At 54.8% G+C, this 23,522-nt stretch overlaps 2 protein-coding genes across 3 annotated transcripts in view; both read right to left on the bottom strand.

Annotated features, from left to right (window-relative positions):
• Positions 1–995: 995 nt before the first annotated feature.
• MYL7 (myosin light chain 7) lies at positions 996–3,507 on the bottom strand. Of its 2 annotated transcripts, none has more exons than XM_040259854.1 (7): positions 3,341–3,507; positions 2,999–3,112; positions 2,738–2,813; positions 2,383–2,487; positions 1,864–1,942; positions 1,607–1,655; positions 996–1,172 (listed from the first exon to the last, which is right to left on the bottom strand). In XM_040259854.1, the coding sequence occupies exons 1-7, from the start codon at positions 3,341–3,343 to the stop codon at positions 1,071–1,073; spliced, it is 528 nt and encodes a 175-aa protein (XP_040115788.1). In that variant the 5' UTR covers positions 3,344–3,507; the 3' UTR covers positions 996–1,070. The 2 variants fall into 2 exon arrangements, with proteins under 2 accessions (XP_040115788.1, XP_040115787.1); XM_040259853.1 differs by having other exon boundaries at positions 996–1,228; positions 3,341–3,442.
• A 2,459-nt stretch (positions 3,508–5,966) lies between these two features.
• GCK (glucokinase) overlaps positions 5,967–23,522 on the bottom strand; it is a 36,389-nt gene continuing 18,833 nt past the window's right edge. The window contains exons 2-10 of the mRNA XM_040259852.1: positions 15,565–15,727; positions 14,885–15,039; positions 13,653–13,772; positions 11,740–11,835; positions 11,434–11,533; positions 9,253–9,436; positions 8,178–8,333; positions 7,313–7,546; positions 5,967–7,058 (exon numbers count right to left, since the gene is read on the bottom strand). Coding sequence (XP_040115786.1) covers positions 6,914–7,058; positions 7,313–7,546; positions 8,178–8,333; positions 9,253–9,436; positions 11,434–11,533; positions 11,740–11,835; positions 13,653–13,772; positions 14,885–15,039; positions 15,565–15,727 — 1,353 coding nt within the window. The 3' untranslated portion in view covers positions 5,967–6,913. The remainder of the gene's footprint in view (positions 7,059–7,312; positions 7,547–8,177; positions 8,334–9,252; positions 9,437–11,433; positions 11,534–11,739; positions 11,836–13,652; positions 13,773–14,884; positions 15,040–15,564; positions 15,728–23,522) is intronic.

The following is a 23,522-nucleotide window of genomic DNA, read 5'->3' as shown; positions in this document are numbered from 1 at the left end:
GAGAGCACCACTGATAACTTTATATCTGAAGTCTCAATGTAGGAATTAAACTTGACAAGACCCAGGTAAACATCAAAATTGAACACCTCTCGGGTGAGTTGCATTTCCTCTTGTTTGCCTTCTGGAGGGACTGTGGTCAGCTCTCCCTTCTCCCTCACCTCCTCCCACCTCCCCAGCCTGTAGTGAGGGCAGGGTACTGCATCGGGGCTTGGAGGTGAGAAGGAGTCAGGCAAAGAAGGATTTCCTGTGTTCTAGGTCTTGCCCTCCCCTCTGCACCCTCCTGCCCTCTCCTCTCCCCCTCTCTGCTGCTGACACTCTGGAGGTTGCCCTGCTGCCCCTCCTGTTCCCATGATGAGGCTGGGTGCCCCCAGCTCCTGGTTTATGCAGGTGAGGTGGGGGGCGAACACGCACAGTTCCCTCCAGAGAAACCCTCTCCTCTCTCCAGCAGCCTCATCTTTTCATCCGGAAGCATGAGGCCAGTTTCAGAGCACTTCCCTTAGCACCTGTGTGTGCTCCAGCCCCTCCGTTGGTGTCAGGGCGCCTCACTTGTGTTTTCACATGGGTCCCTCAGTGCCTTTCACACAGGGCCCAGCACACCACATGCGTGTGCAGAGAGGCCCACCTGAGCCTGGGTGCAAAGAGGGGGGCTGTGACGGGGAGGGGGTTGCCAGGAGGGCAGAGTCCCTGGGCCATTGGCAGATGTTTGCTGAGCAGAAAAATCTCATGTGGCTCATTCTGGGCCTAGTGGAGATGGGCATAAAGGCCCCTGTTTCCTCTCCTAGAGGAGTGGCCTTGGGTGCCATGCCCACCCTCGCAGGCCTCAGTGTCCTCATCTATAACCTGGGCACATCAGGGTTCATAGGTCACAGGGCAGTGTAGGGTGCATGCAGGGGGCTGGCAAGGGCCAGGCTGGTTGTCACAGCAGTCTCTGCATCGGCCCCTCCGCTCACCTCAGCGCCCCTACCCCATCTGCCGTAGACAGGCCACCGCCGAGATCTAATTTGGAAATAGCATTTATTGAGGTGCCCCCACAGGCCTGGCCCTAAGTCCCAGCCGCTGGCGCCTCGGGCTCACTCCTCCTTCTCGTCCCCGTGGGTGATGATGTAGCACAGGGACTTATAGTCGATGTTCCCTGCCAGGTCCATGGGCGTCAGGGCGAACATCTGCTCCACCTGCGGAGGCGCTGGTCAGAGTGATCTGACGGAGGCCTGTGACCTTCACCCTGTCCCTGGGGCCATGCACTGCCGCTCAGCTTTTCAGGCGGAGGTTGGGGCAGGAGTGAGGGGTGCGGTGGGTCACAGGGCCCACCCTGCCCACAGGGCCACCCTCCCTCCCGCGTGGCTAAGATGCTGTTGTTCAGATGCTAAGGTTCACTGCGCTCTCACCCCTGGACCCTTGCACACAGAGCTCACCCAGCCTGCACACCTCCTCTGACTCCACTTCCTTCACCCTCCAGATTCCAACAGAGGCAGCACCTCCTCCAGTAAGCTGCGCTCTAAGCCCACGAGGGCAGTGGGTCACTGAGGCCCCCACCGCCTGGACCCTGTGGGCTGGAGCCCTGTGAAGGGGTCCAGGAGGGATGATTGAAGGACCCCGGAATCCTCACCTCAACTGGAGAGAACTTGTCTGCCTGGGTCAGGAGAAGCTGCTTGAACCTGAGGGAGTAAGTGGGGAGCAGTGGGGAGAGCATGGTGCGGCTGGCTGCACAGGGAGGGGATGGAGGCTCTCACAGCCCAGATGGTCAGCTCCCCGCAAAAGCAGAGAGGACCCCAAAGGACAGGTGGCCACCCTCACAAGGGGACCCACCTCCCTTCCTGCTTCCAGCACAGTGCCCCCAGCCACTCACTCCATTGTCCCACTTACTCATCCTTGTTCACCACGCCTTTGCCACTGGGGTCAAAAAGGCGGAAGGCGCTCAGGATGGCTTCTTCGGGGTCTGTCCCTGGGAAGCCAAGGGAGCCAGGTGAGCACCCACACTGCCAGCTTCCCAGCCCCACCGAGGAGGAACCCAGGGTGGGGAGGGAACCTTCCAGATCGCAGAGAGGGGGGAGGGTGCCCGATACAAAGTGCTCCTTTGGGCTCAGAGATGCAGGGATCGGCTGTCTTTCTGAAATGCCAGCTGTCTTTCTGAAATGCCAGGCTTGGCCAGGAGGTTGGGATTGGGGATTTGGGAGTGAAAGCGAAGGCATATTTCCCATCCCTGAGGCTTGGGGTGATCAGTACTCATGGAATGCAGAGGTGGGCCCCACATCCTCTGGATGGGCAAGGGCCAGATGGGGTCTGGACAGGCTCTGGGTGGGACTCAGGCTGGGTCCAGGCAGGGTCCAGGTGGAGTGCACACTTGCTGCCCAGCCAGGGACTCCAGACCTGCCCCTGGCTCACCATTGAGCTTCTCCCCAAACAGTGTGAGGAAGACAGTGAAGTTGATGGGCCCCTTCCCTTCCTGCAGCATGGCATCCAGCTCCTCTTCTGGAACATTCACCTTCCCTGTGGGGGTGTTAGATGGACACAGGGCCCTTGAGTGTCCCTGAGTAGGGCTGGGTTGCCCCTCCCCTATCCTAGCCACCGAGGATAGAGAATGCTCACTGGGTGGGGGAAGTGGAGTGGAAGGAAGGTGGTCTGGGGGTGGGTGGGTGGTGTGAGCCAGGACAGGAGTACAGGCCAGGCCAGCCCGCAGCTCTGAGCCGGATCCCTGGTGTGAGAGGGGCTGGGCCAGGCAGGAGACGGGTGCCCTCACCGAGCTGGGAGTAGGTCTCTCTAAGGTCCGACTTGCAGATGATGCCGTCACGGTTCTGGTCGATGCAGCTGAAAGCCTGTGAGATGGAGGGGCCACAGTCTCCAGCGGGAGCAGCCCGCACCCCAGGCAAGGCAGGAGGTGAGGGGGTCCTGGGTGGTGGGAGAAGCAAGGACAGGGGCCAAGACCTCTGATCTACAGGGAAGAAGTACTGGGGGCACGGTCCCCAGATGGGGCCCAGGCTAGTGGGAGTGGGGCACTCACTTCCTTGAACTCCTGGATCTGGGCTTGTTCGAACATGGAAAAGACGTTGGAAGAGCCTCGCTGGGCCTGCTTGGTGGCCGCGGCCTTGCCCCGGGTCCCTGCCTTTCTGCTGGCCTGCAACACCACAGGTGGGAATGGGTCCTCCCCCAGCTCCCCAAAGACTCCCTGCCACGGACAACCCCAGAACATTCCTGGGAGAGCCGGGGCCCAGGGTCCTGCTTCTCTCCCTGGAGACCACCTCTCTGGGCCCAGTACAGGCACAGAAGTACCAGCTCCATGCCCCCAGCCCAGAGGACAGCACCTTGGAGGCTGCCAGCCTGGAGTCCCCCACCTGCCACTCACCATCCTCTCTCTCTGCAGCGGCCTGGCTGCTTCGAGGGGCCCACAGCCCCCTTTATGTCTCAGCCTTATCACCTGGAACGCCAAATAAGGACAGGAGGAGAGGATAGGCCCAAACTTGGCAGCCTCTGCTTGGGCTGGGGGAAGACAGGGCCCCTGAGCAGATTCCAGCCACGTTCCCAGCGACCTTCAGGCCCCCGACAGACGTGTGACATGCAGTGTCCGCCCGTCTTGGCACTGCAAAGTGCACTGCCTCCAAGAGCAGAGCAGGCTTGCAGCTCTCGCCACTCCAGGGCTAAATGAGGGGCCCCTGTTACCCTCACCAGACTGTCCTTCCTGCAGTTCCAGCCCAGGCCACAGGGACAGCTGGGGTGGGGCTGGCCTCAGGCCTCCATTGGGCTTGAGAAGGCAGTCAGAGGCTCTGAGGATGGTCTCTGGCCTGAGACAGGGGCGGGGAGGGGGGTGGTCTCAGGCATTCCCCGAGGTGAGGACATTTGGCCCTGGCCTCTCACCCCTCTGACCAAGGGGCAAAAGGCAGCCCTGAGCTGATGGCTACCCCAACCAGAACTTGCATGTGATGCTGTTGGAGCATGGAGCACTGCCTGGACCCCGAGCATCCCCTGGGACCCCCATGGAAGTGGGTCCCAAGCCCTTCTTGTGGAGCTCCTCTATAGAGAGAGGGGCCTGGGCTCCCTCCACCTGTGCCAGAGCAGCAGCCTCTCAGCTCCCTGTGGACCCAGGGCAGCGAGGGGCTGGCGGGCTGGAGACCTGCCAGAGCAGGAAGAGTGGGCAGTTGGCAGCTCCCCTGAAACCAGCACAGGAGAGCGCCCATGGCTGTCCCTCTGCCCACTGAGGCAAGGATGCAGGGAGGCCAGCTAGGAGAGCAGGCTTCTCGTCCATCAGACCCAAGGTCCCTTTTGTGTAACAAGTATCTTGTAACACGACTTTTACTCTCCTGAAACGAAATTCATAGGCTATACCTATAACCTACCTCCACTGAGAATTTTATACAATCAATACAGGGCCCTGAATCATAACATAAAGGACACCTAGAAAATAATTTATGGTAACATGAGATCCAATACTGCAGGTGAATGCTGGAACATGAGTACCTTAGTACTGATAATGACGTCATCAAAGGCTTGCACAGACTTCCAATGCATCATTTATACTTCAGAGAACGAAAAAGATCAGAAGTAATTCTACATGTGGCATACCATAAAATGGGACAGCATCTCAAGGAGGACATAAAAACTCAAAATCACAACTTTGGGTTAAGTACTGAATGAAATAATGTAGTCATTCCAGATTTGCTGGTTTCTCTCATTGAAAAGTGAGTGTAATACACACTACACATGCACGCTTAGTCACTTCAGTCATGTCAGATTGTGTGATGCCATGGACTGTAGCCCACCAGGCCCCTCTGTCCATGGGATTCTCCAGGCAAGAATACTGCAGTGGGCTGCCATGCCCTCCTCCAGCGGGTCTTCCTGACCCAGGGATTGAACCCACATCTCCTGCATTGCAGACGAATTTTTCTAACCACTGAGCCACAGGCGAAGCCCTACTATGTATAAGATAATCAACAAAGACCTACTGTATAGCAAAGGGAACTCTACTCAGGATTCTGTAATAACTGAGGGGAAAATAATCTGAAAAAGAATGCATATATGTATATGTATAACTGAACCACTTTGCTGAATACCTAAAACTAACAGAACATTGTAAATCAACGATGTGCTAAGTCTCTTTAGTCATGTCTGATGACTCCAACATAAAAATTAAATTAAAAAAGATAACAACACCCAAAAACCTGAAAAAAACAGTGAGTGTATGTTAAAATCTTACAAATACATGTTCATATGTAACTGGGTTTGTGTGTAAGAAGGTCTTAGCCCTGAGGCTTGGCTGATGTGAAATAGGCATTTCTTTCAGGAGCAAACTTGAAAGGATCACAGAAATCATGTGACTTCTTTTTTAAAAAAATATTTATTTGGCTGCACTGGGTCTTAACTGCAGCCCACAGGATCTTTAGTTGCAGCATGAAAACTCTTAGTTGTGGCATGTGGGATCTAGTTCCCAGACCAGGGATGGAACCCGGGCCCCCTTCATTGGAAGTGCAGAGTCTTAGCCACTGGACCACCAGGGAAGTCCCCATGTGACTTCTTATAATTCTGTCTCCGACACCTTTCATCACTGTCACAACAGGGACTCCCTGCTGAGACCAATCTGCTGCAGGACCAGTTCCCAGAGATCAGCCCTGTTCCCCTTCTTAGAGTAGCCCCACTCCCTCCAGGATAGTACCTGGAAGCTCTCAGAGACCTCAGAGCTGCTGAGTGATTACAAACAGGTGCAACCACACCCTGAATCCCACAGGCTGGTGGGCAGAGGCCTGGTCAAGTCCAGGACCCCTGACCACACCCCTGCACACCGCCCCATGCCATTCCTGTTCCTTCAGCCTTGTGTGTTACTCTCCATACTCCCTAGCACGGCTCACCAGAGAGGATGGCAAATTTCAAGATACACCTTGGCCTGCAGAGTGTCCGTGTGCACAGGATCACGTCTGTATGTGTGCTGTCCCACAGTCTCATACACAGAGGTCAAAGAACAGTGGACAAGGTCATGTTCTAAACTTTTAAAACTTTTAATTAAAAAAAAAAACACCCACACAGTTCCAGGTTGGGCATGGATATGCTTGTGTGGTACATGGAAGTCTGCTGAGAAGAAAGAGGCCTAGCTTGTCCCTTGGGGTGTATGCTGAGTACTGCTGGGCTTTCTGAGTGCCATGGGAGCTGGGGACTCGATCCCAGAGGTGCTCCCAGGCCTGTCTGTGGGTGGGGGGACTCCTCCTTTTCCTGGGCCCCTCTGCGCAGAGGCTTTGGAGACTCTGTCTCCTGCATCTCCTGTGAGCGTCCATCCCAGAACCACAGACCACTTAGGGATGGCAGGATGGGAGGGAAAAGGCTGCCATCTCCAGGCCTCGGGGTACACACAGCCTCTACCGTGGAGCTTGTCCCTTCCACTTCCCGGGCCTGAGTGATCAGCAGCTCCCTGGGGCCCCTGTGGAATCCAGGTCTAGGTCTGGCCAGGTGATGAGGGCTGCCTCCCCATGCAGGCTGAGCTCATGGGGAAGCCAGGCCAGTAGGGTCCAGAGGGCACCCCCTTCTCAGAGCCAGGGCTGAGCCAGGCTGAAAGCTCCAAGAGACAAGCAGTGCAGAAATGCAACAAAATCCTGAGTGAATAACTCCCTTCTGGGTCCTTGATTTCAGCAAGAAAGGCGAGGTACTTTGAGGGTTCTCCATTCCTGTTCATTTCTGCTCCCAACCCAGTCAGGGCCCTAGGGCTATCTCACCAACTGACCCTGAGAGAAGGGGCCTGCCTGGGCCCTCCACAACCACTCCAGAGGCTTTCCCCCCATCCTCTGGAGGTGACAGCTGGGATGGGAGGCATCCAAGGTCCTCACAGGGAGAAGCCTCTCTATTGGGCCAGGTTGGGGGGACTTCTAAGGAGAGTGTCCCCTGGAGCCCAGGTCCAGTAGCCGGCCACAGCTTCCTTCCTGCCTTGGCAGCCTTCTTCTTACTGGCTCAGCATGCAGGCCTTCTTACAGGCCACCGCGGAGATCAAGGCCGCGCCCCGGCCGCTGCCCTCCTCCGACTCAATGAAGGTGATTTCACAGCTGGGCGTCAGCCTGCGCACGATGGCGTGGAACCGCTCCTTGAAGCTGCGTAGAGGGGAAGCTTGGCTGCTGGTACCGCGCTGAATGCACCGCCAAGGGGTAAAACAAGGGAACCCTCCTCCTGCGTCTGGGGGCAAGGGACTACGGAGAGTTTAAGAATTCTCGGGACCTCGGAGAGCTTCCCTCTCAGCCTGAGTATCATAGATGGAGACCAACGCCCGGGTTCTGCCCTAAGGATGCAAACTCACAGAGGGCAGGCTGGAGCAGGGTTGGACCGGCAGAAGTCCGCGCGGGCTCACCTGGGGTGCAGCTTGTACACGGAGCCGTCCACGCCTACGGTGATGCGCATCACGTCCTCACTGCGGCTCTCGCGCATCCGGTTGATGACGCCCGCCAGTCCCGCGGCGCACATGTGCGCGGCGCGCGTGGACACGCTCTCGCAGGCTCGGCGCACGATGTCACAGTCAGTGGCCGAGGGTCGCAGCCCTAGCGTGCTCAGGATATTGTAGATCTGCTTGCGGTCACCGGAATCGCTGCGGGAAGGGGGTGAGAGGATATTGTGGGAGGGTCTCTTAGTCTGGGACCAGCCAGATCCCCACCGCGGCGGCCTCTGCCCCTTCCCCTGCCCACCTCTCCCAGGCAGAGAGCTTGGGTCTCTGAGTCCCGAGGGGAGCGGGTCTGACTCCGCCAGGGACCAGCAGTAATTTGGTCATTACTCGTTTCTCTAAGCTCAGGGTCTCCGCCCTAAAGTGGATAACTGCCGTGCCTCTGGACTGTTGTGTGGATAAAAGAGACTAGGTCCACGGCGGGTGGGGGAGCCGCAGAGGGGAGGTGTGGTCTCCGTCGACTGTCCTAAGGGGAGTTCCTCTGGGAGCCGGAAGCCACACCTGCCCCCGGTGCCCCATCCCTGGACTTAGCCGGTCCTGAGCCCCTACGCCCTGCGCCTTGCCCTCTGAGCCCGGCTCCCCGCACGCGTCCCAGGACCTCACCGCTACCCTGGGACCCAGATTCAGGTCCCTGCCCCGCCCTCTGCCCCCTGAGCTCCGCCCAGGCCCGGCCCACACTTGGAGCCCCGCCCCCCCCACTTCGCGTTATGAGTCCTGGAACCTCTGCGTGCACACCGCCGCCCGTACCCCACCCCTATCCCCTGAGCGCCCCGCGCACCTCTCCACCTGAGACACGAAGCGTGTCTCGAAGGCGCCGCGCGTGCGCAGCTGCTCCGAGGCCTCTCCGTGGAAGAGCAGATTCTCGTCCACAAGCTTCAGCAGCACAAGCCGCACCAGCTCGCCCATGTACTTGCCACCAATGAGCTTCTCGTACCTGGGCAGAGGAGGACAGCCGGGTCATTCCCCGCAGGGAGGTCCCCACGAGCAGATGGAGATCGGCCACCGCCCCATCACAGCCAAGAGGAGGCCAGGTGGGACGCTGTGACACTGGGTTCAAGGCCATTCCGGCATTAATCCACCTGGGCTTCGGGGGCCTTGGGAGAATGCTCCATGGTGGGCCCACAGTTCAGTCCCCCTAAGACCTTCCTCCTGAAGGCCCCTGGGCTGAGCCCACTTCGACCTCCCCGCATGTATGTGATAGGAGCTCTTCTCATCACCCAGAGACAGTTGGGGAAGCTCAGGCTCAGAGAGGCTAGTGGCCAGCCTGGAGCAGGCCTCTGCCCACTTGCTAGGGCGCCTAGGGTCCCTATGCTCCTAGAACCCACCGAGTTGGCACATCAGCCCTAGAGTCTGTAGGCCTCCAGTGTTTTCCTCTTCCACTGAATACTACCGACCTCCCTGAGGTTTAGGAGAGCCAGAGAGGAAGCTCAGGTGCCTGGTGCAGAGTAGGCAATTGATAAAGGAAAGCCCTGACAAGCTCTGTGAACCTGCAACATCCTCCAGATTACTCCGATTCATTCTGGTAACTTGTTCAGAGCTGTACTTTGGGGATCTCTTGATTAAGCCCAGTCAGCGTTGCTGGGGCTTCTCAGTCTTCCTATGCCAGTGGTCACCTGCTGGTACAAGGAAGGTCCCCGCTCATCTGTCCATAGGCCCTCTTTTTAAAGACTAATCTTGGCATCTCTCAGTATTTACCGTTCACAGAGGGGCACATGCGTCTGAGCTGAAGGAAGAGACAAGCCAGCTTACGAAGAGATTGTCAGTTTGCTTTTCCCCAGAACTGTTTAAAAACAAGCCCATTATCTGCAAGCTGGCCCCATCTGCCGCATGGTCGGGGGAGGGGCGGTCCTTACAGCTGCTGCCCCGGGTTCAGGGAGTTCTCGTCCACCACGCGGTCATACTCCAGCAGGAACTCGTCCAGCTCGCCTGAGTCCCCGAAGGCGCCCCACTCGGTGTTGACACACATGCGGCCCTCGTCCCCTTCCACCAGCTCCACGTTCTGCATCTCCTCCATGTAGCAGGCGTTGCAGCCCGTGCCTGTGGGACGTGGCATCGTTGGATCTTGCCTGGGATGCCAGCTGTCCTGGGTGCCTCGCCCCTGCAGGAAGCCCTGTGTGGCCCCATCTTCCCAGCTTCTTTGAGCCCTCCACCCTCTCACCACTCCCTCCATCCCCCTGCAGCAAAGGAAAACCAGCTCTCCCAGGAGCTGGAAGGTCTGGGTTTGCTGTGTGACCTCAGGTAGATAAGCCCACCCGCCTGGGTGGTTCTTCTTCCCCCAGAGGGGTTGGTAACACCTACTCCCCCTGTTTCCTGGAGTTGAGAGAAGTGAGGGAAAGAATATATGTTAAAGTTCTTTGCCTATTACAGTGGAATGTTATGATTTTGTCTTGTCTGTGCATCCCTCTTGTTTTCTGGCACTTTCTAAACATTTATTTGAACTTCTCTGTCTCAGCTTCTGTTCTTTTTTGAGGGGGGCCACCCAGAGGTCAGGCTTCCCAGGTGGCTCAGTGGTAAAGAATCCATCTGCCAGTGCAGGAGTGCAGGAAGTGTGGGTCCAGTTCCTGGGTTGGGAGGATCCCTTGGAAGAGGAAATGGCAACCCACTCCAGTATTTTTGCCTGGAGAATTCCATGGACAGAGGCGCCTGGCAGGCTATGGTCCATGGGGTCGCAGAGAGTTGGACACGACTAAGCGGATGAGCACCCACGCACACACCCAGTGGTGACTGAGGCAGCGTGTTGGCCCTTGGGAGCAGCACACAGGTCACTGCAGGTGGGCCTGGCCATGGAATTTATAATCTGCAGGGTCCCATGCAAAGTGAAAACATGGAGTCCTTTGTTCATAAATTGAGTTTCAAAATAGTGACGGCGGAGCATCAATCTGAACGTGACTGCACACCCCTCCAGCTGTGAGGGACAGCCACTCAGTCATGCCAACCTCTTACCAGCAGTGGAGCTGCCTGGGATCCAGGCCCAGTGATGCTGGGCCTTCCAAGATTTTGTGGGGAAAAAAATACAGAAGTCCAGACTTTGACGTGATTCCTCCCAATTTTTAGGTCTTGGTAATTATCATAAACATGTGTTTAACCGCAGAGCAGAGACACCAAGACTGTTGCAGGGCGAATGTGATCACTGTCCACTCTACCATCTCTGCTCCAGAGGCGAGCCTGAGGCCATCGGCCACAGAGCCCAGGTGGAGGTGTGCTGGGAAACTGACCCAGGCAGTTCTCTCTCCTCTCAGGGACCAGAGAGCCAGGGCCCCTGGGGCTTCTGTTTAGGGGTGGACTTAACTTTCAGCTGGAAGGTGAGGGTGGAAGGAAGAAAAGTGAGAAACTAGAGGAGAGGCAGAATCGACCAGGCTGCCCCTTAGGACATGTTCATACAGTTGCAGAGAGATGGTAAGAACATGAATACTGAACCGCTCAGGGCTGACTCTGAAGGGGACGTAGAAGCAAACAAACTTAACGCTGCCTTTCTGGGTAACCAGGGCCCAGAGAGTCCAGGGAAATACCCACACGCCTGTGTATTCAAGCATTACAGTAAACGTTGTAAAGGCCTCGGGAACTTCTGGGAAAGGCCCACAGCTGGTGGGAAGGGCCCACTGGGGCCCACATTGTCCCCTTTCCTGGTACCTGCCTTCATTTCTGGCAGAGCGGCTGGCTGCCCTGGGGTGCGGTAAGACTGTCCAGGAAGGGATGACGCCACTCAGGTTTATCCTCTTCCACTTGGACAAATCTGTCCAGGTTGGTCAATTTACCAGATGAGGTGATTTAATTAAATCCTGATGGGCCAGGTGGACATGCATGCAGCTGGTGTGCCATCCGAGGCAGTGACTTGCGAGTGTTGAAATGCTTGCTACCAATAAATAGCACGTGCATTCGGGACACCCATGCTGCTCACAAGACCACCCTGGGCTCCAGCACCTTGGGTGGCCGTGACTGGTGCAGAGGGCCCTGTGTAGCCTGCTGTAGATGAGAAGCCTCAGCTGTCTTTGGGTGGCTGGGGCCCCTGGGTCGGGCAGGGCATGCCTCCTTACCCACAATCATGCCAACCTCACACCGGCGGTCTTCATAGTAGCAGGAGATCATTGTGGCCACAGTGTCATTCACCATCGCCACCACGTCCATCTCAAAGTCCTGCCAAGAGGTGGAGAGACGGTGGTGACAGGGCTGGATGGGGGTGGGGGTCTCAGCTTAGCGGGCTCTGAGCCGTTCCAGCCAGGCACAGGAGGCAGAGACCCCTTCCTGAGGGGACACCCAGCAGGCCCTCACTAGCATCCTGGCCTAAGGTGGGGGGAGGAGGGTCCAGGGCAGTCACAGGGGCAGGTGCAGGTGCCACTTACACCTCTCCGTTTGATGGCATCTCGCAGGAGCCCCACAATGTTGTTGCCTTCTGCTCCCGAGGCCTTGAAGCCCTTGGTCCAGTTGAGAAGGATGCCCTGTGGGGAGACAAGGGTCTCAGTGACTGCTGGATGCTGGGGGTAGGTGTGAAGGTATGGGAGCTAACTCGGACCACAGGGATGTGCACCCGCTTTATTTATTTATTTTTAATTTTTGGCCACACAGCTCAGCATGTGAGTTCTTAGTTCCCCGACCAGGGATCAAACCTATGGCTCCTGCATTGGAAGCATGGGATCTTAGCCACTGGACTGCCAGGGAAGTACAATGTGCACCCACTTTAAAGCTGAGGAAACTGAGGCTCAAAGCAGCCATCTAACTTTGAGAAGTGTTGGAGACAATTCTCTATCTATATCTCAAATTTCTGCAGAGCTAGGTTCCAGCCAATTTAAGGATGCCTGTATAGTTAAGCCTAGAGTCATCATCTCTGAGTGAGGAGGAGGTCTGGAGCAGAGCAGCCAACGTAAGATCAGGGCTCCTCTCCTGTGTGCAGCTCCTGTGTGTGAAGGTCCCATCCGGCCCCCAATGTCCAGTGGGGACTGGGGATTGGAAAACCAACATAAGATGTTGCTCCCACAGCTGCTTCTGCCAGGAGTACTGACTTTGGCTTTCTCTCTAACCCAGAGGTCTCATGTGTTATGTATAATTGTGTATATGTATGTATGTATAATTCACACACACATATATTTGTATAATTAATGTGTGGAGATGAGTATGTATCATTTACCTGTGAATGTGTATAAATATATATGATCACATGCATATACGCATGTAGGTATGATTGACATGTGTAAATATGCAGGTGTAATTTACATGTGTATACCTATATATACTTGATGTGTATAATTTACATGTATATGTGAATGTATAATTGACATGTGTAGATATATACAAATATATAACTGACCTGTCGATGTCTTCATGCCTCACGGGAAAGGAGAAGGTGAAGTATGTATAATATATTTATGTATAAAAATATGCATGTATAACTTATGTGTTTATATACATATAATCAGCATGTGTGCACACATGTGTAATTTAACCACATGCAGTGCATGTGTGTATAATTTATGTGCACACATGTGATTCACATGCAGAACTTACGCACACATATACACATAATTTTGGGCTTCCCTGGTGGCTCAGTAGGTAAAGTGTCTGCCTCCAATGCGGGAGACCTGGGTTTGATCCCTGGGTTGGGAAGATCCTCTGGAGAAAGAAATGGCAACCCACTCCAGTACTCTTGCCTGGAAAATCCCATGGACTGAGAAGCCTGGTAGGCTACAGTCCGTGGGGTGGCAAAGAGTCGGGCACGACTAAGCGACTTCAATTCAATTCAAATTCACACATAATTTACATGTGTCTGTGAGTATAATTTATATATGTATGTGTATGTGTGGAGGCATGTATAACTGATAGGCTAACTTACCTGCCAGAAGTCAGGGTAAAGCTGCAGCCTTGGGACATTGCCACCTCCCCAACAGAAAGTACAGCGTAGTGATGACACGCTGGTGTGTTGGAGCCTGGCTGTCTGAGTTTGAACCCCAGTGCTGCCACTTCCCACTGTGGGCAAGTTGCTATGCCTCCGTTTCCTACTCTGTAATGGGGGTGTTATGCATACCTTATAGGGTTGCGAGGAGGCTTGAGGCAAATAGTAAGAATCAGCTAACATTATGATTCTTTCCCAGAATCTCATAGGAGGTGAGTGACGGAGCTTGTTTGAATCCAAGGCTCTTTCCCAATGTGGGGTGCTGCATTTGAAAGCAGCCCAGGGCAGAATTCATGGGCCCTTTTCTCTGGGGTGCCTGTCTACCCATCCATCCACCTCCACCCCTGCCCACCTCACACCTAGCCCCACCTTGTCGATGTCTTCATGCCTCACGGGAAAGGAGAAGGTGAAGCCCAAGGGCAGCTTCTTATGCTTCATCTGATGCTTATCCAGGAAGTCAGAGATGCACTCAGAGATGTAGTCAAAGAGCTGGAAGACAACACCAACGTGGCCATTGGCTGCAGAGGGTGAGCCTGGTGCCAGGATGCTTCTCAGCCCTTGCTGAACCATAGGCCCCTGGAAGGCATGGCCTCTGGACCTGCTTTCAGTTCCCTGTTTCTTATCACCACTGCTTGTCGGGACTCAAGCAAGCCCTGGGCACAACCCCCATGCCAGAGTCCCACTGACAGCAGTCCTCAGGACAGGCAATGCCAGGACGATAGGCCTGGTCCCCAGCCCAGCTGTGCTCTGCCAGTCTGGCCCTCCCAGCTGGACCCAGCAGCATCCAGCCTCAGACTTTGGACAGAGGTGTATCCCTGGCTATAACTATGGTTTCTAGCTTCAACACTCAAAGTGTTCTTTGCTGCCTCCAAGTGTCCTGGCCGCCCAACCCCTGGACCTGCGAGGACTGGCCACCACCCCACTCACATAGGCCTGTCCCCAGAGCTGGACATTACTGAGTGCCTGCTGATCGATTAAGCTCCCCAGTGGGTTCCAGGCCCAGGGAGGCAGCAACACTATCCTGCTTCCTTGATGCACACCCTGTCCTGCAGCATTCCAGGGTATGGCAAGGACCAGGCTGCCATGGCCTGTCCAAGGAAATTGGCTCTTAAAACCCTGTGCCTCAAGGAAATTGGCTCTGGCTCCAACCACCTCCCCTAGGGCTCATTCTACTTCTGTGGTCCTTCTGAGTCCTCCCCCTGAACAGATATTATCATTGCAGTCATGCCCCCTGGCATCTATGTTGGTGGAGGGTGAGGGAACGCCACTTGGGGAGGAAGTAGAATGTATCCATGGACTATGAGCCTGTTGGACCAGAGTGTTCTCTTGACTGCCCTACCGTGTTTCTGATCCTTCTGGGAAACTGGGCAGTGGTTCGACTTGCTGGGCCCATGCCCCATGGCCATCCACCTAGGACTCTCAGCTGCTTCCCTTTCCTGTAGCAGGGCCCCCTGAAGTTGGGCCCACAGCCACCTGCCCTTGATGAACAGGTAGGCCCTAACACCAAGACTAGCCAAGCTCCAAGATCCTGGATGGTCTTGACACTGGTCCCTGCACTACCCTCTGCCCCAGCCCCTTGTTCCCTAGCCCAGGGTGCTCACCATCTCAGCAGTACCCGTCATGGCATCCTCGGGGATGGAGTACATCTGGTGCTTGGTCTTCACACTCCACTGTCCTGCCTCACCTTCTCCCACCTTCACCAGCATCACCCGGAAGTTGGTGCCACCCAGGTCCAGGGAGAGGAAGTCCCCAACTTCTGCAGCCACAGACAGAAGTACATCTGTCTCATGGGCACTGCCTCGCAGGACCCCCGAGACTGGAGAAGAGGAGGTAAAGGCATGGTGGGGGCACCAGAGGGGCCCCTGGTACCAGACCCCAGAGTAAACTGTGCAAAGGGTCAAAGGTGAACTGGGTAAGTCAGCAGGAATTCCTTGCCTTGGACTGAAGTCCCCCCAAGCCCAGAGCCCACCCGAAGATCTAAGAAAATGGTCCAGACTCAGGATTGGGCTTAGAGTCCCCCAAATGACTATAGGAAACCATTTTTCTCCTTGTGAAATGAAAAAAGCCAGTTTCTCTGAGGTCAGAATGAGCCTGAAGGCCCCAGGGCTGGGCCAATGGAGCGGAGAGTAAGAACAGGCTAGTGTCTGGGGCCCAGCACGCTGGGGCTGCTAGGGACAATCAGGGCTGTTAAGAAGGGCCTAGGGCACTTCTCCCTGCTGGAGCCAGGGGACAGATGCCTCTGGTTGAGGACCCGCTGGCTCCCTGTCCTGCACCACGGTACCTGAGCCCTCTGGAGTGGAGCGCACGTAGGTGGGCAGCATCTTCACACTGGCCTCCTCGTGGGTCTCCAGCCTCAGGCCTCGGTCCATCTCCTTCTGCATCCGCCTCATCACCTTCTTCAAGTCCTCCTCCTGCAGCTGGAACTCTGCCAGGATCTGTTCTGCCTGCACAGGGAGGGGGATGGAAAGAAGTTGGGTGGGAGAGGAGCTGTGCAGAGTTGGGGAGGAGGGACCTGCAGAGTGGGTGTTTCTCACCTACACTGAGGGTCTCCTTTTGCCCCCTCACCCTGAGTCCAGAATGACTCATCATTTCAAACTACTGCAGTTAAAACCAGTTGGAAAATTAAGACAGTGGCGTTCCAACACCCCGTCTAAACAAATGCAGCCTGGGGGTGAGGGGCAGAGGGCAAATGAAGCACCCGCTTTGTACCCCTGATCCAGGTCAGGGAAAGAGGGAGGTGCTAACCAAGAGAGTGGGTGAGACACAGGCTGGAAGAGTCTGTCTGGAGGGCGATGGGCAGCTGGTATTATTGTCTAAAAGATCCAATCATTCTACCTCTACGAGTTTATGCTAAGGGAGTAAATGAGCCAGTGGTGCAAATTTTCATTAAGTGTTAGTCAAGGCACCAGTTAGAGGTGACACCAGTTAGTTAGAGGTGTCACCAGTTAGTTAGAGGTGTCTTTTGGACTAAAGCATGGTGTCCACAGCCTGGAAGTTGCTGAGGCCATTAGAGGGAGGAAAGGTCCCTATATATAAAAGATAGATTCAATGTCACCATTCCTGTGAGTATGGACAGCCTGGGCAAGGGTCTCCTCCCACACCCCTTCGTGGTGGCACGAGGTTGGGTGTAAACACAGTACCCATGCCCATGAATCCCCAGAAAGCAGAGACCCTGCTCTGACCTTGCATGTGGACAGTGATATGGCAGCCCTTCCTTCTTTGCACAATAGCATGTATTCATGCAGAAAAGGCCATTTTTATTCCCTGGATATTCGGACCAAAAAAGAAAGGGCAAATACTCAAATAAAAGCCATGGATCCACTCTTCAAAAATCTCAGCCTCTTTTGCTGGCAGTTTTCCTTGTGAGCTCGGGGGTGGAGATGCTCTGAATTCCAATAAGGAGATGACACAGCTATTTGCTCCTTCTTCCTCAGCTTTGATAGCCCACATTTTGTTGGGAGACTGGGAAGCTATCACCTTAAAGGAAGACAGCCCCTCACCAGGCTGAGGCGACATCCCATGACTGGGCTAAGCCAAGCCCAGTTACCCTGTCCTGTTTTAGCTGGTGATTTGGTTTATAGCTGGGCATGTGGTCCAGTTCTGGCCAATGACAGGTGAAGGGAAGCCTGTTTTTAGCAGGAGGAGGGCCCTCTGGGGAAGATCAGTACCCTGTCAGCTTTGTGTACACAACTATATAAGGGTGTGATAACTGGCACTGCAGCAGCTATGCTGAACCACGAGGAGACAAGGCGGAAGAGAAGAGGCTATTAGCATATTAGAGATGGCAGTGAAGAGAGGCTGAGTGAGCTGAGCCCTGATGACGTCACTGACCTGCTGAGTCAGCCCTGGACCCACACACCTCCCTGTGCCGGTTGTGGAAACAAGCACTCATCACTTAAGGCCATGGTTAGTCAGATGTTTCATTTCCTAAAGCCCAAAGCATTCTTAATAGATACAGAGCCTCACTTAGGAACCAGTTCTCTTACCAAGACCCCCTTGCTTAAAACTTAAACCCATGGAAGTTCACACAGGAATGGGGCTGACAAAGTCTACAACAAAGCACAGAGAATCAGACACCAGTGTTTGCTAAGCTATTCTGCAGCTCTGGGCATGGGGTGGGGTGCCCCTTGCCCCAAGGCTCTTCTCACAGGACACAGCTCTGGAGAAGGCCCCATGCTCTGTGAAACCATGCAGGCTGTCCTCAGAGGTCCACGCCTACAGTTTGGACCCCTCTCTCTCTCACACACACACTTCCAAACATAAAACATGCCAAGAAGGAATAGTAACATTAACATTCGCTAAATCCTTGCAGTATGCCCGGTGCTGAGCTGAATATACTACACAAGCTGCCTCACATCCCTGGCACAAGGGGAGGTGTTAGCATCTGCTCATCTTTTAGATGGTGGCCACAGGCAGCCAACACACAGCATGGATCCAGCACCTAAGGCCAGGGACACAAGGGCTGCCTGGCATCTTTCCCCAAACAGGACTGTGTGACATCACGGGCACTTATCAAAAGCAATGCTAATCTTGCAGAGGTCCAGCCCTCAGGCCCCGCTGGGTTTCATCCCCTCTCCTTCCATCATGGCAGCCTGTCCCATAGCTGTAAGCCTGGACCCATGAGGGGTTGTGACCCAATGGCTTCACTCTGTGTCCAGGCCCATGTGGGCACATGTTTGGAAAGGGGCTGGAAGGTTCCGTGGTTGCAGACCAACATTGCAGGCCGCAGACTGACATGGGCCTCCAGCTGACCTCCCCTCTGGCCGTGGGGAGCATCCTCCAAGATGGCTACAAAGCCCTTCCTTGAGTATCTGCAGGCACCACACTTAGTCAGCCTGCAACCCTGAGAGGAGGTGTTCCTAACTGCACAGTCACCTCAGCTCTCAAGGCTGTGTGTCCAGGGGGTATGGGTGGGGTTCAAGTCACAGGGAAGAGGTCTGCCCCACAGACTCCCCTGTGAACATCCCCAGACCCTGCCCAGGGTATCTCCTGCTTAATCCCCTGGGACTCAAGCATTTTATTACCCCTACTTCCTTTCCAAAGCCACAAATTTAGACAGCTCAGAGCTGGCATTGAACCCGGGTGCTGGCCTGGGTGGCGCTGAGCCCACCTCCCCTCCCTACCCCACTGGGCTGCCCAGCCCTTCCCAGAGCCCAGGCTGGGTGTCCATGCACTCTGGCTTAAAGGTCTTGTTGAGCAGCCTAGGGACTGTGGGGAGTTGCCTGAGGAACTCCAAGAAGCCACCTGTCCCCCAGGTCACAGACAGAGCCTGTCCCCCACTCTCACCCCACAGCTGCACCCCTGCTTGCTCACCAAGAGGTCACAGGACACAGCATCATGGCTCACAGCTACACCCGAATACAGTGTGTGTGGGGGGGTCTCCTGCCTGAGCAAATCTACTATGCTCCAGGCAGGGCCACCGCCGCCATCTGATAGTGCCATGGCCCCCAGGATCCCGGCTTCTGGTGTCCTGGCCCTCTGGCTCTCCTGGGTGCTCCCATCTTGGCTCTCCTGGGATTCTCAAGGCAGGTCTCAGGTTGACATGTTTGGAACTGCTTCCCCAGGAGTATGTGGCAACTGGCCCAGGATCACCCTCTGTGTGTACACAGCCATCCAGTGGCTGCAGCTGGACACACAGGGGGCTCACACTGCCCTCCAGGGCAATGGATGGGCTCTAAAGCTCACAGGGTGTTCAACATTTGCCCAGGGGCGCCATGCCCTGGCCCTCTGGGGCCCTCCCAGTGCTATGCTGGGATGGGAGGCACTCTCACACCTTCACCTGTCTCATCCGTCTAAAGGAAGCCCTGCAGCATGTCCTGCCTTCTTTCTTGAGCCAGGGAAGTGGGGTCCCAAAGTGCCGAGTATGGCATAAAGAGGGCAGTTGTCTCAACCAATTCCACAGACCCAGCCCCCATCATCTCTGCCCACCAACTTGGCCCCTCCCACTTTGCTTCCAACCTATACATCCAATGGATTCATCCAGACCTGTGGCTTTATGGACTATATGCATACTGATGGCTGTGCACTAGGAGGGGAGGTCCCACAGACCGAGAGGCGTGGGTAGGGCTGGGGGAATCCACTTGGTCTTGGCATGTCAGTGTGTCTGTTAGTCAAGGAGAGATTGATGCCAAGTAGCGGTTGGATTTGTGAGGCCAGTGCACAGCAGACAGTCTCGCACTGTCAGCCCAGGAGCAAGTCCCCAGGAAGACACTGTCCACGGAGACCCTTCCTAGAGAGGCTGGACAGCCGGCTGCCACCTAGCTTCCATGCCTCCTTCCAGGGGATCCAGCCCCTTCCTCACTTCTGCTGTCCCAGCCATGGCCCCAGGGATCACTCACCTGGTTTTGCGGTGACCCTTACCGGGTTCAAATCTGTCTGGGCCCGGTTCCTTGTGGCTTCCATCACCACTTCTCTGAGAGGCCAAGAGGTAGGTTTGGGGGGAGGTGGAGACTCCTTCCTGCTGCGGCACAGGGCTGGCCTCTAGCCTGGAAGTCAGGGGCCCACCTGTGCAGGTATGGGCCATGGAGCAGAGAGCTGCCCACTCAGGCTGCCCGGGGCTTCTGCAGAGAGCATTCAGCAGGCAGCTGCTAAAATACTCTGCCTACTGCCACAGGTCAAGCAAGGCCAAAAGGGCAAAGGAGGCCTGCGTGGGGTCAGGAGTGACAAGGGCTATGGAGTGGTGCCCCATGCCTTCAGCCCGGGGGTAGAGATTTGTTGTCCAGAGCTTCTGGAGAAGGAGCAGAACCAGTCTATGTCCCCTTCAGTCCTTGGACGTCCAGGGTGGACAGTCTTCACACTGCCCAGGTCAGGAAAGCACATCAAGGATCCAGCAGGCTGGGAGGGGCTGTTGGCCTGACCCTGTGCGGGATGAAGAATCTGAACCTGGTCTTGGTCTTGGACCATGGGGACCCCTGGCCAATTTTCCCCTGAGGTCTATACTGCACTTGGGAGGGGAGAGGCAGGCTGGTGGCAGGGAGGCCTGGCCTGAGGACCTGAGCAAGGAAGACTCCTTGTGAAACTGGGGTGCAGAGGATGAGAGACCTCCTGCGACTCTCAGCTCCTCTCCTGTGCCCTCAAAGCCCTGCCATTTTCCCAGTCAGGCTGGTGGGTTGAATGAGGGGTTGGGGGGTGTGCCTAAGACATCGTTTGGGTCATTGAGAGCCAGGCTCAGGCCTGGGCTGAGGCAGGGGTAGGGGCTGGGGGTGCGGGTTGATGGTAGTTGGGGGCTGGTAGGGGGGCCAGGAGGTGGGAAGGGGAGGGGTGAGGCAAGTGTCAGGGAGTAGATGGAGGCAGGGCACCACTCTGATGACTGGCACCACCTTTACCTCAGGGCCATGCCCCCTCCTCCCTGCCCAAGTAGAAAATGCTTGTTTTCATCAAAGGTCTTCAACTGTAAATCATCAAAACCTACCTCAAAAGGTGGGGAAGGTCATTCTTGCGTTTGGGGTCTGCAAAGTCCAGGCCAGTGCTCACTTTGAGAACCATCCCTCCTCCCCACTCCCAGCTCCCTGCCTGGGAGTGAACTTGTCTAGCAGGACCTGTCTGCAGCTGCCAAGCACTGCTAAAATTAGCAAGGGCTCACAAGTGGGCCGGGTGGCTGGATAGAATGCCAGTCTCTCCAGCCAATGGCCAGTGTGGTCATCCCCAAGGAAGCTCTTGACATGATTGATCTCTTTCCCAAAATAGAGCAAAAAGGGCTTCACCAGACCCACATGTGGCAGATTACTGTCCCACCAGACCCTGGCTCTGTGCCTCTGTCTTCACAGAGGGGGCAGGACTCATCCCTGGGTTTGGAGTCCCCACACTGGCCTTCTGGACTGGCCGGAACAAGGAGCAGCTGCCCTTCTATTGGTCCAGGTTCACAGCACCTGAGAGGTGGATCAGAATCCCCCAGCCCTGTCCTCTGGGAGGCTGGAGAGGACAGGGCTGGGCAGAGATCAGCAGGTCCCTTGCTGGTTTGCTGGACTTCCGGGGCCCTCTCTGGCTTTCACTTTGACCAGTGAGCATCCTTCCCCAGACCCCTTTCCTGGGCCTCCTCCTTGCACCTATGAGGGCAACACCCCCACTTGGCCACACTAGTTAATCCTCCAGAGCCAGACTGTCTTGCCTCAGTCGGCTCTCCTGTGCTCCCACCACAGGAGGTGTGCCCTGTCTCGTCTCCTCCCTCTCAGCTGAGGGAGTGACACCAGAGGGTCAGCAATGGGCTGGAGTCAAGAGTCACTGTAGCAAGTGACAGACCTGTCCAGGGAAGAGAGGCCAGGAGAGGAAGGACATCAAAGATAATGGCTCCGGAGCGATGCTCAGGACACAGAGTGGTCAGTATTGCAAGGGTTGTCCTGAGGATGTTGGATGAATGTGGTCTCTGCTTAGACTTTCTCAAAAATAAAAACAACAGAGCTGCCCAGCAATGGGCTAGGATGTCTCAGCAGATAGTGAGCTCCTGACTTAATCGGGGAGAGAGATGTGGGGTAGTAGAGAGAGTAGGAGCTGAAGGACTTCTATGTCCTAGTTAGTGTCCTCATCCTTTGGTTGCTCAAGGAGCTGATTGATAGGCATGATTTAATTTTCTTTTTAATTTATCTCTAGGAAATAATCTAGCAAATTCAGTGATGGATATTCCAGGTTACTCTTTATAGGATCAAAAAATGAGACATAATCCACACACCCAACTTTAAGAAATTGGTTAAATAAACTATGCTACATTTATATGCAAAATGATAAGATTGATCTGCCTCTGTTGGCATGGAATGATGTTAATGACATTTTGTTTAAAGAGAATGTGGGACTTCCCTGGTGGTCCAGTGGCTAAGACACCATGCTTCCAATGTGGGGGGCCTGGGTTTGATCCCTCGCCAGCAAACTAGATCCCATATGCCACAACTAAGAGTCCGAAGCCACAGTGAAGATCGAGGATCCTGTATGCCCCAACTGAGACCCAGCAAGCCCAAATAAAAAAATTTTTTTTGAGGAGAGAACATGAGGGCTACCTTCTGAAAGGTCCTCCAATAAGCCTCACATCTGGCATTCAAGCTGCTGTGTAGGCTCCACCACGCTCAATAGTCTAGCCTATGTAACTAATAAGCTGTTGCAGAAATGATGGACTGTGAAATGTGAGGCTAGGCCATCAAAGACAATGAAGCTTCCGCTTTTCTCTATTGGCTTTTTCACTCTATGGGAAGCCAGCACCAGGTCATGAGGACACTCAGGTTCTATCAGGAGGTAGATAGTTTTTCTACTAAGAAAAACTGAGGCCACCTGCTAATGGGCATCTCCGACTTGCCAGGCAGGTGAGTGAACCACCTTGGGAGCAGATCCAACAGCCCCAGTTGGGCCTTCAGAAGATGCAGGCCCAGGCAACATCCTGACTGCAACCTCAGGAGAGATGCTGAGCCAGAACCTCCCAGCTGAGCCACTCCTGGATTCCTGAGCGACAGAAATGGTGTGAGATACAGTTTTGTTGTTTCAAGCCACTAAGTGTTGAGGTAATTTTTTACATAGGAATAGATGACAAATACAGAGGAAAAACAGTTTAAAAATATAACACAATCCATTTTTCTCATATATATATATATATTTAAATCTCTCTCTTTTTTTTGGCCACACCACACAGCATGCAGATCTTAATTCCCCAACCAGGGATTGAATCTGTGCCTTCTGCAGTGGAGGCTTGGAGTCTTAACCACTGGATCATCAGGGAAGACCCTGTCATATATATGTATATGTGATATACACATGGGAGGAAATACAGAAAAATAGTAATAGTAGTTATCATGATCGTGGAAATATGAGTGACTTTATTTTCCTCTTTGCTTATCTATATGTCCTGCGTTTTCTGCAATGGATTTGTACTAATGAAGTAGTATTTAAAAATCAAGTTAAAAACAAAAAGGTTGGGCCTTATCTGCTTTCTTTGCACAGAGGCTCTGAGGCCCAGACTCTGAAGGATGGAGGCTCAAAGTTAAATGGGTCAAATCACCAGACTCCATATTCCGTGGGAAAGAAAGTGAGGCTGGAAGCTGGAGAATCCTGCCTGCAAGCCCCTTCCCCACTGGCCTGCCAGCCCTCCACACCAGCTGGGCAACAGTGTGGGTACTCCCTGACCTGGTACAACAGGGCCTGCAGGTCAGTATGGTGTTGCAAGTGTTCACTTACAGCAGGGTCGACTGGAGGCTGGCTGCGCCCTTGTGTAAGGGCAGAGCAGGGGCCTGGTGATGAGAGGGTATCAGGTAGTGTGGCCGT

Source organism: Oryx dammah, unplaced genomic scaffold (genome assembly GCF_014754425.2).
Source record: "Oryx dammah isolate SB20612 unplaced genomic scaffold, SCBI_Odam_1.1 HiC_scaffold_18, whole genome shotgun sequence".
NCBI lineage: Eukaryota > Metazoa > Chordata > Mammalia > Artiodactyla > Bovidae > Oryx > Oryx dammah.
The sequence above is the reverse complement of the archived record's forward strand: the minus strand, read 5'-3'. Positions and strand labels throughout refer to the sequence as shown.

Coding starts and splice junctions, on each gene's coding strand:
- MYL7 (XM_040259854.1), bottom strand. Junction 2,488..2,737: donor AGAGACCTACTCCCAGCTCG/GTGAGGGCACCC, acceptor ACACCCCCACAG/GGAAGGTGAATGTTCCAGAA. Junction 1,656..1,863: donor GGCGTGGTGAACAAGGATGA/GTAAGTGGGACA, acceptor TTACTCCCTCAG/GTTCAAGCAGCTTCTCCTGA.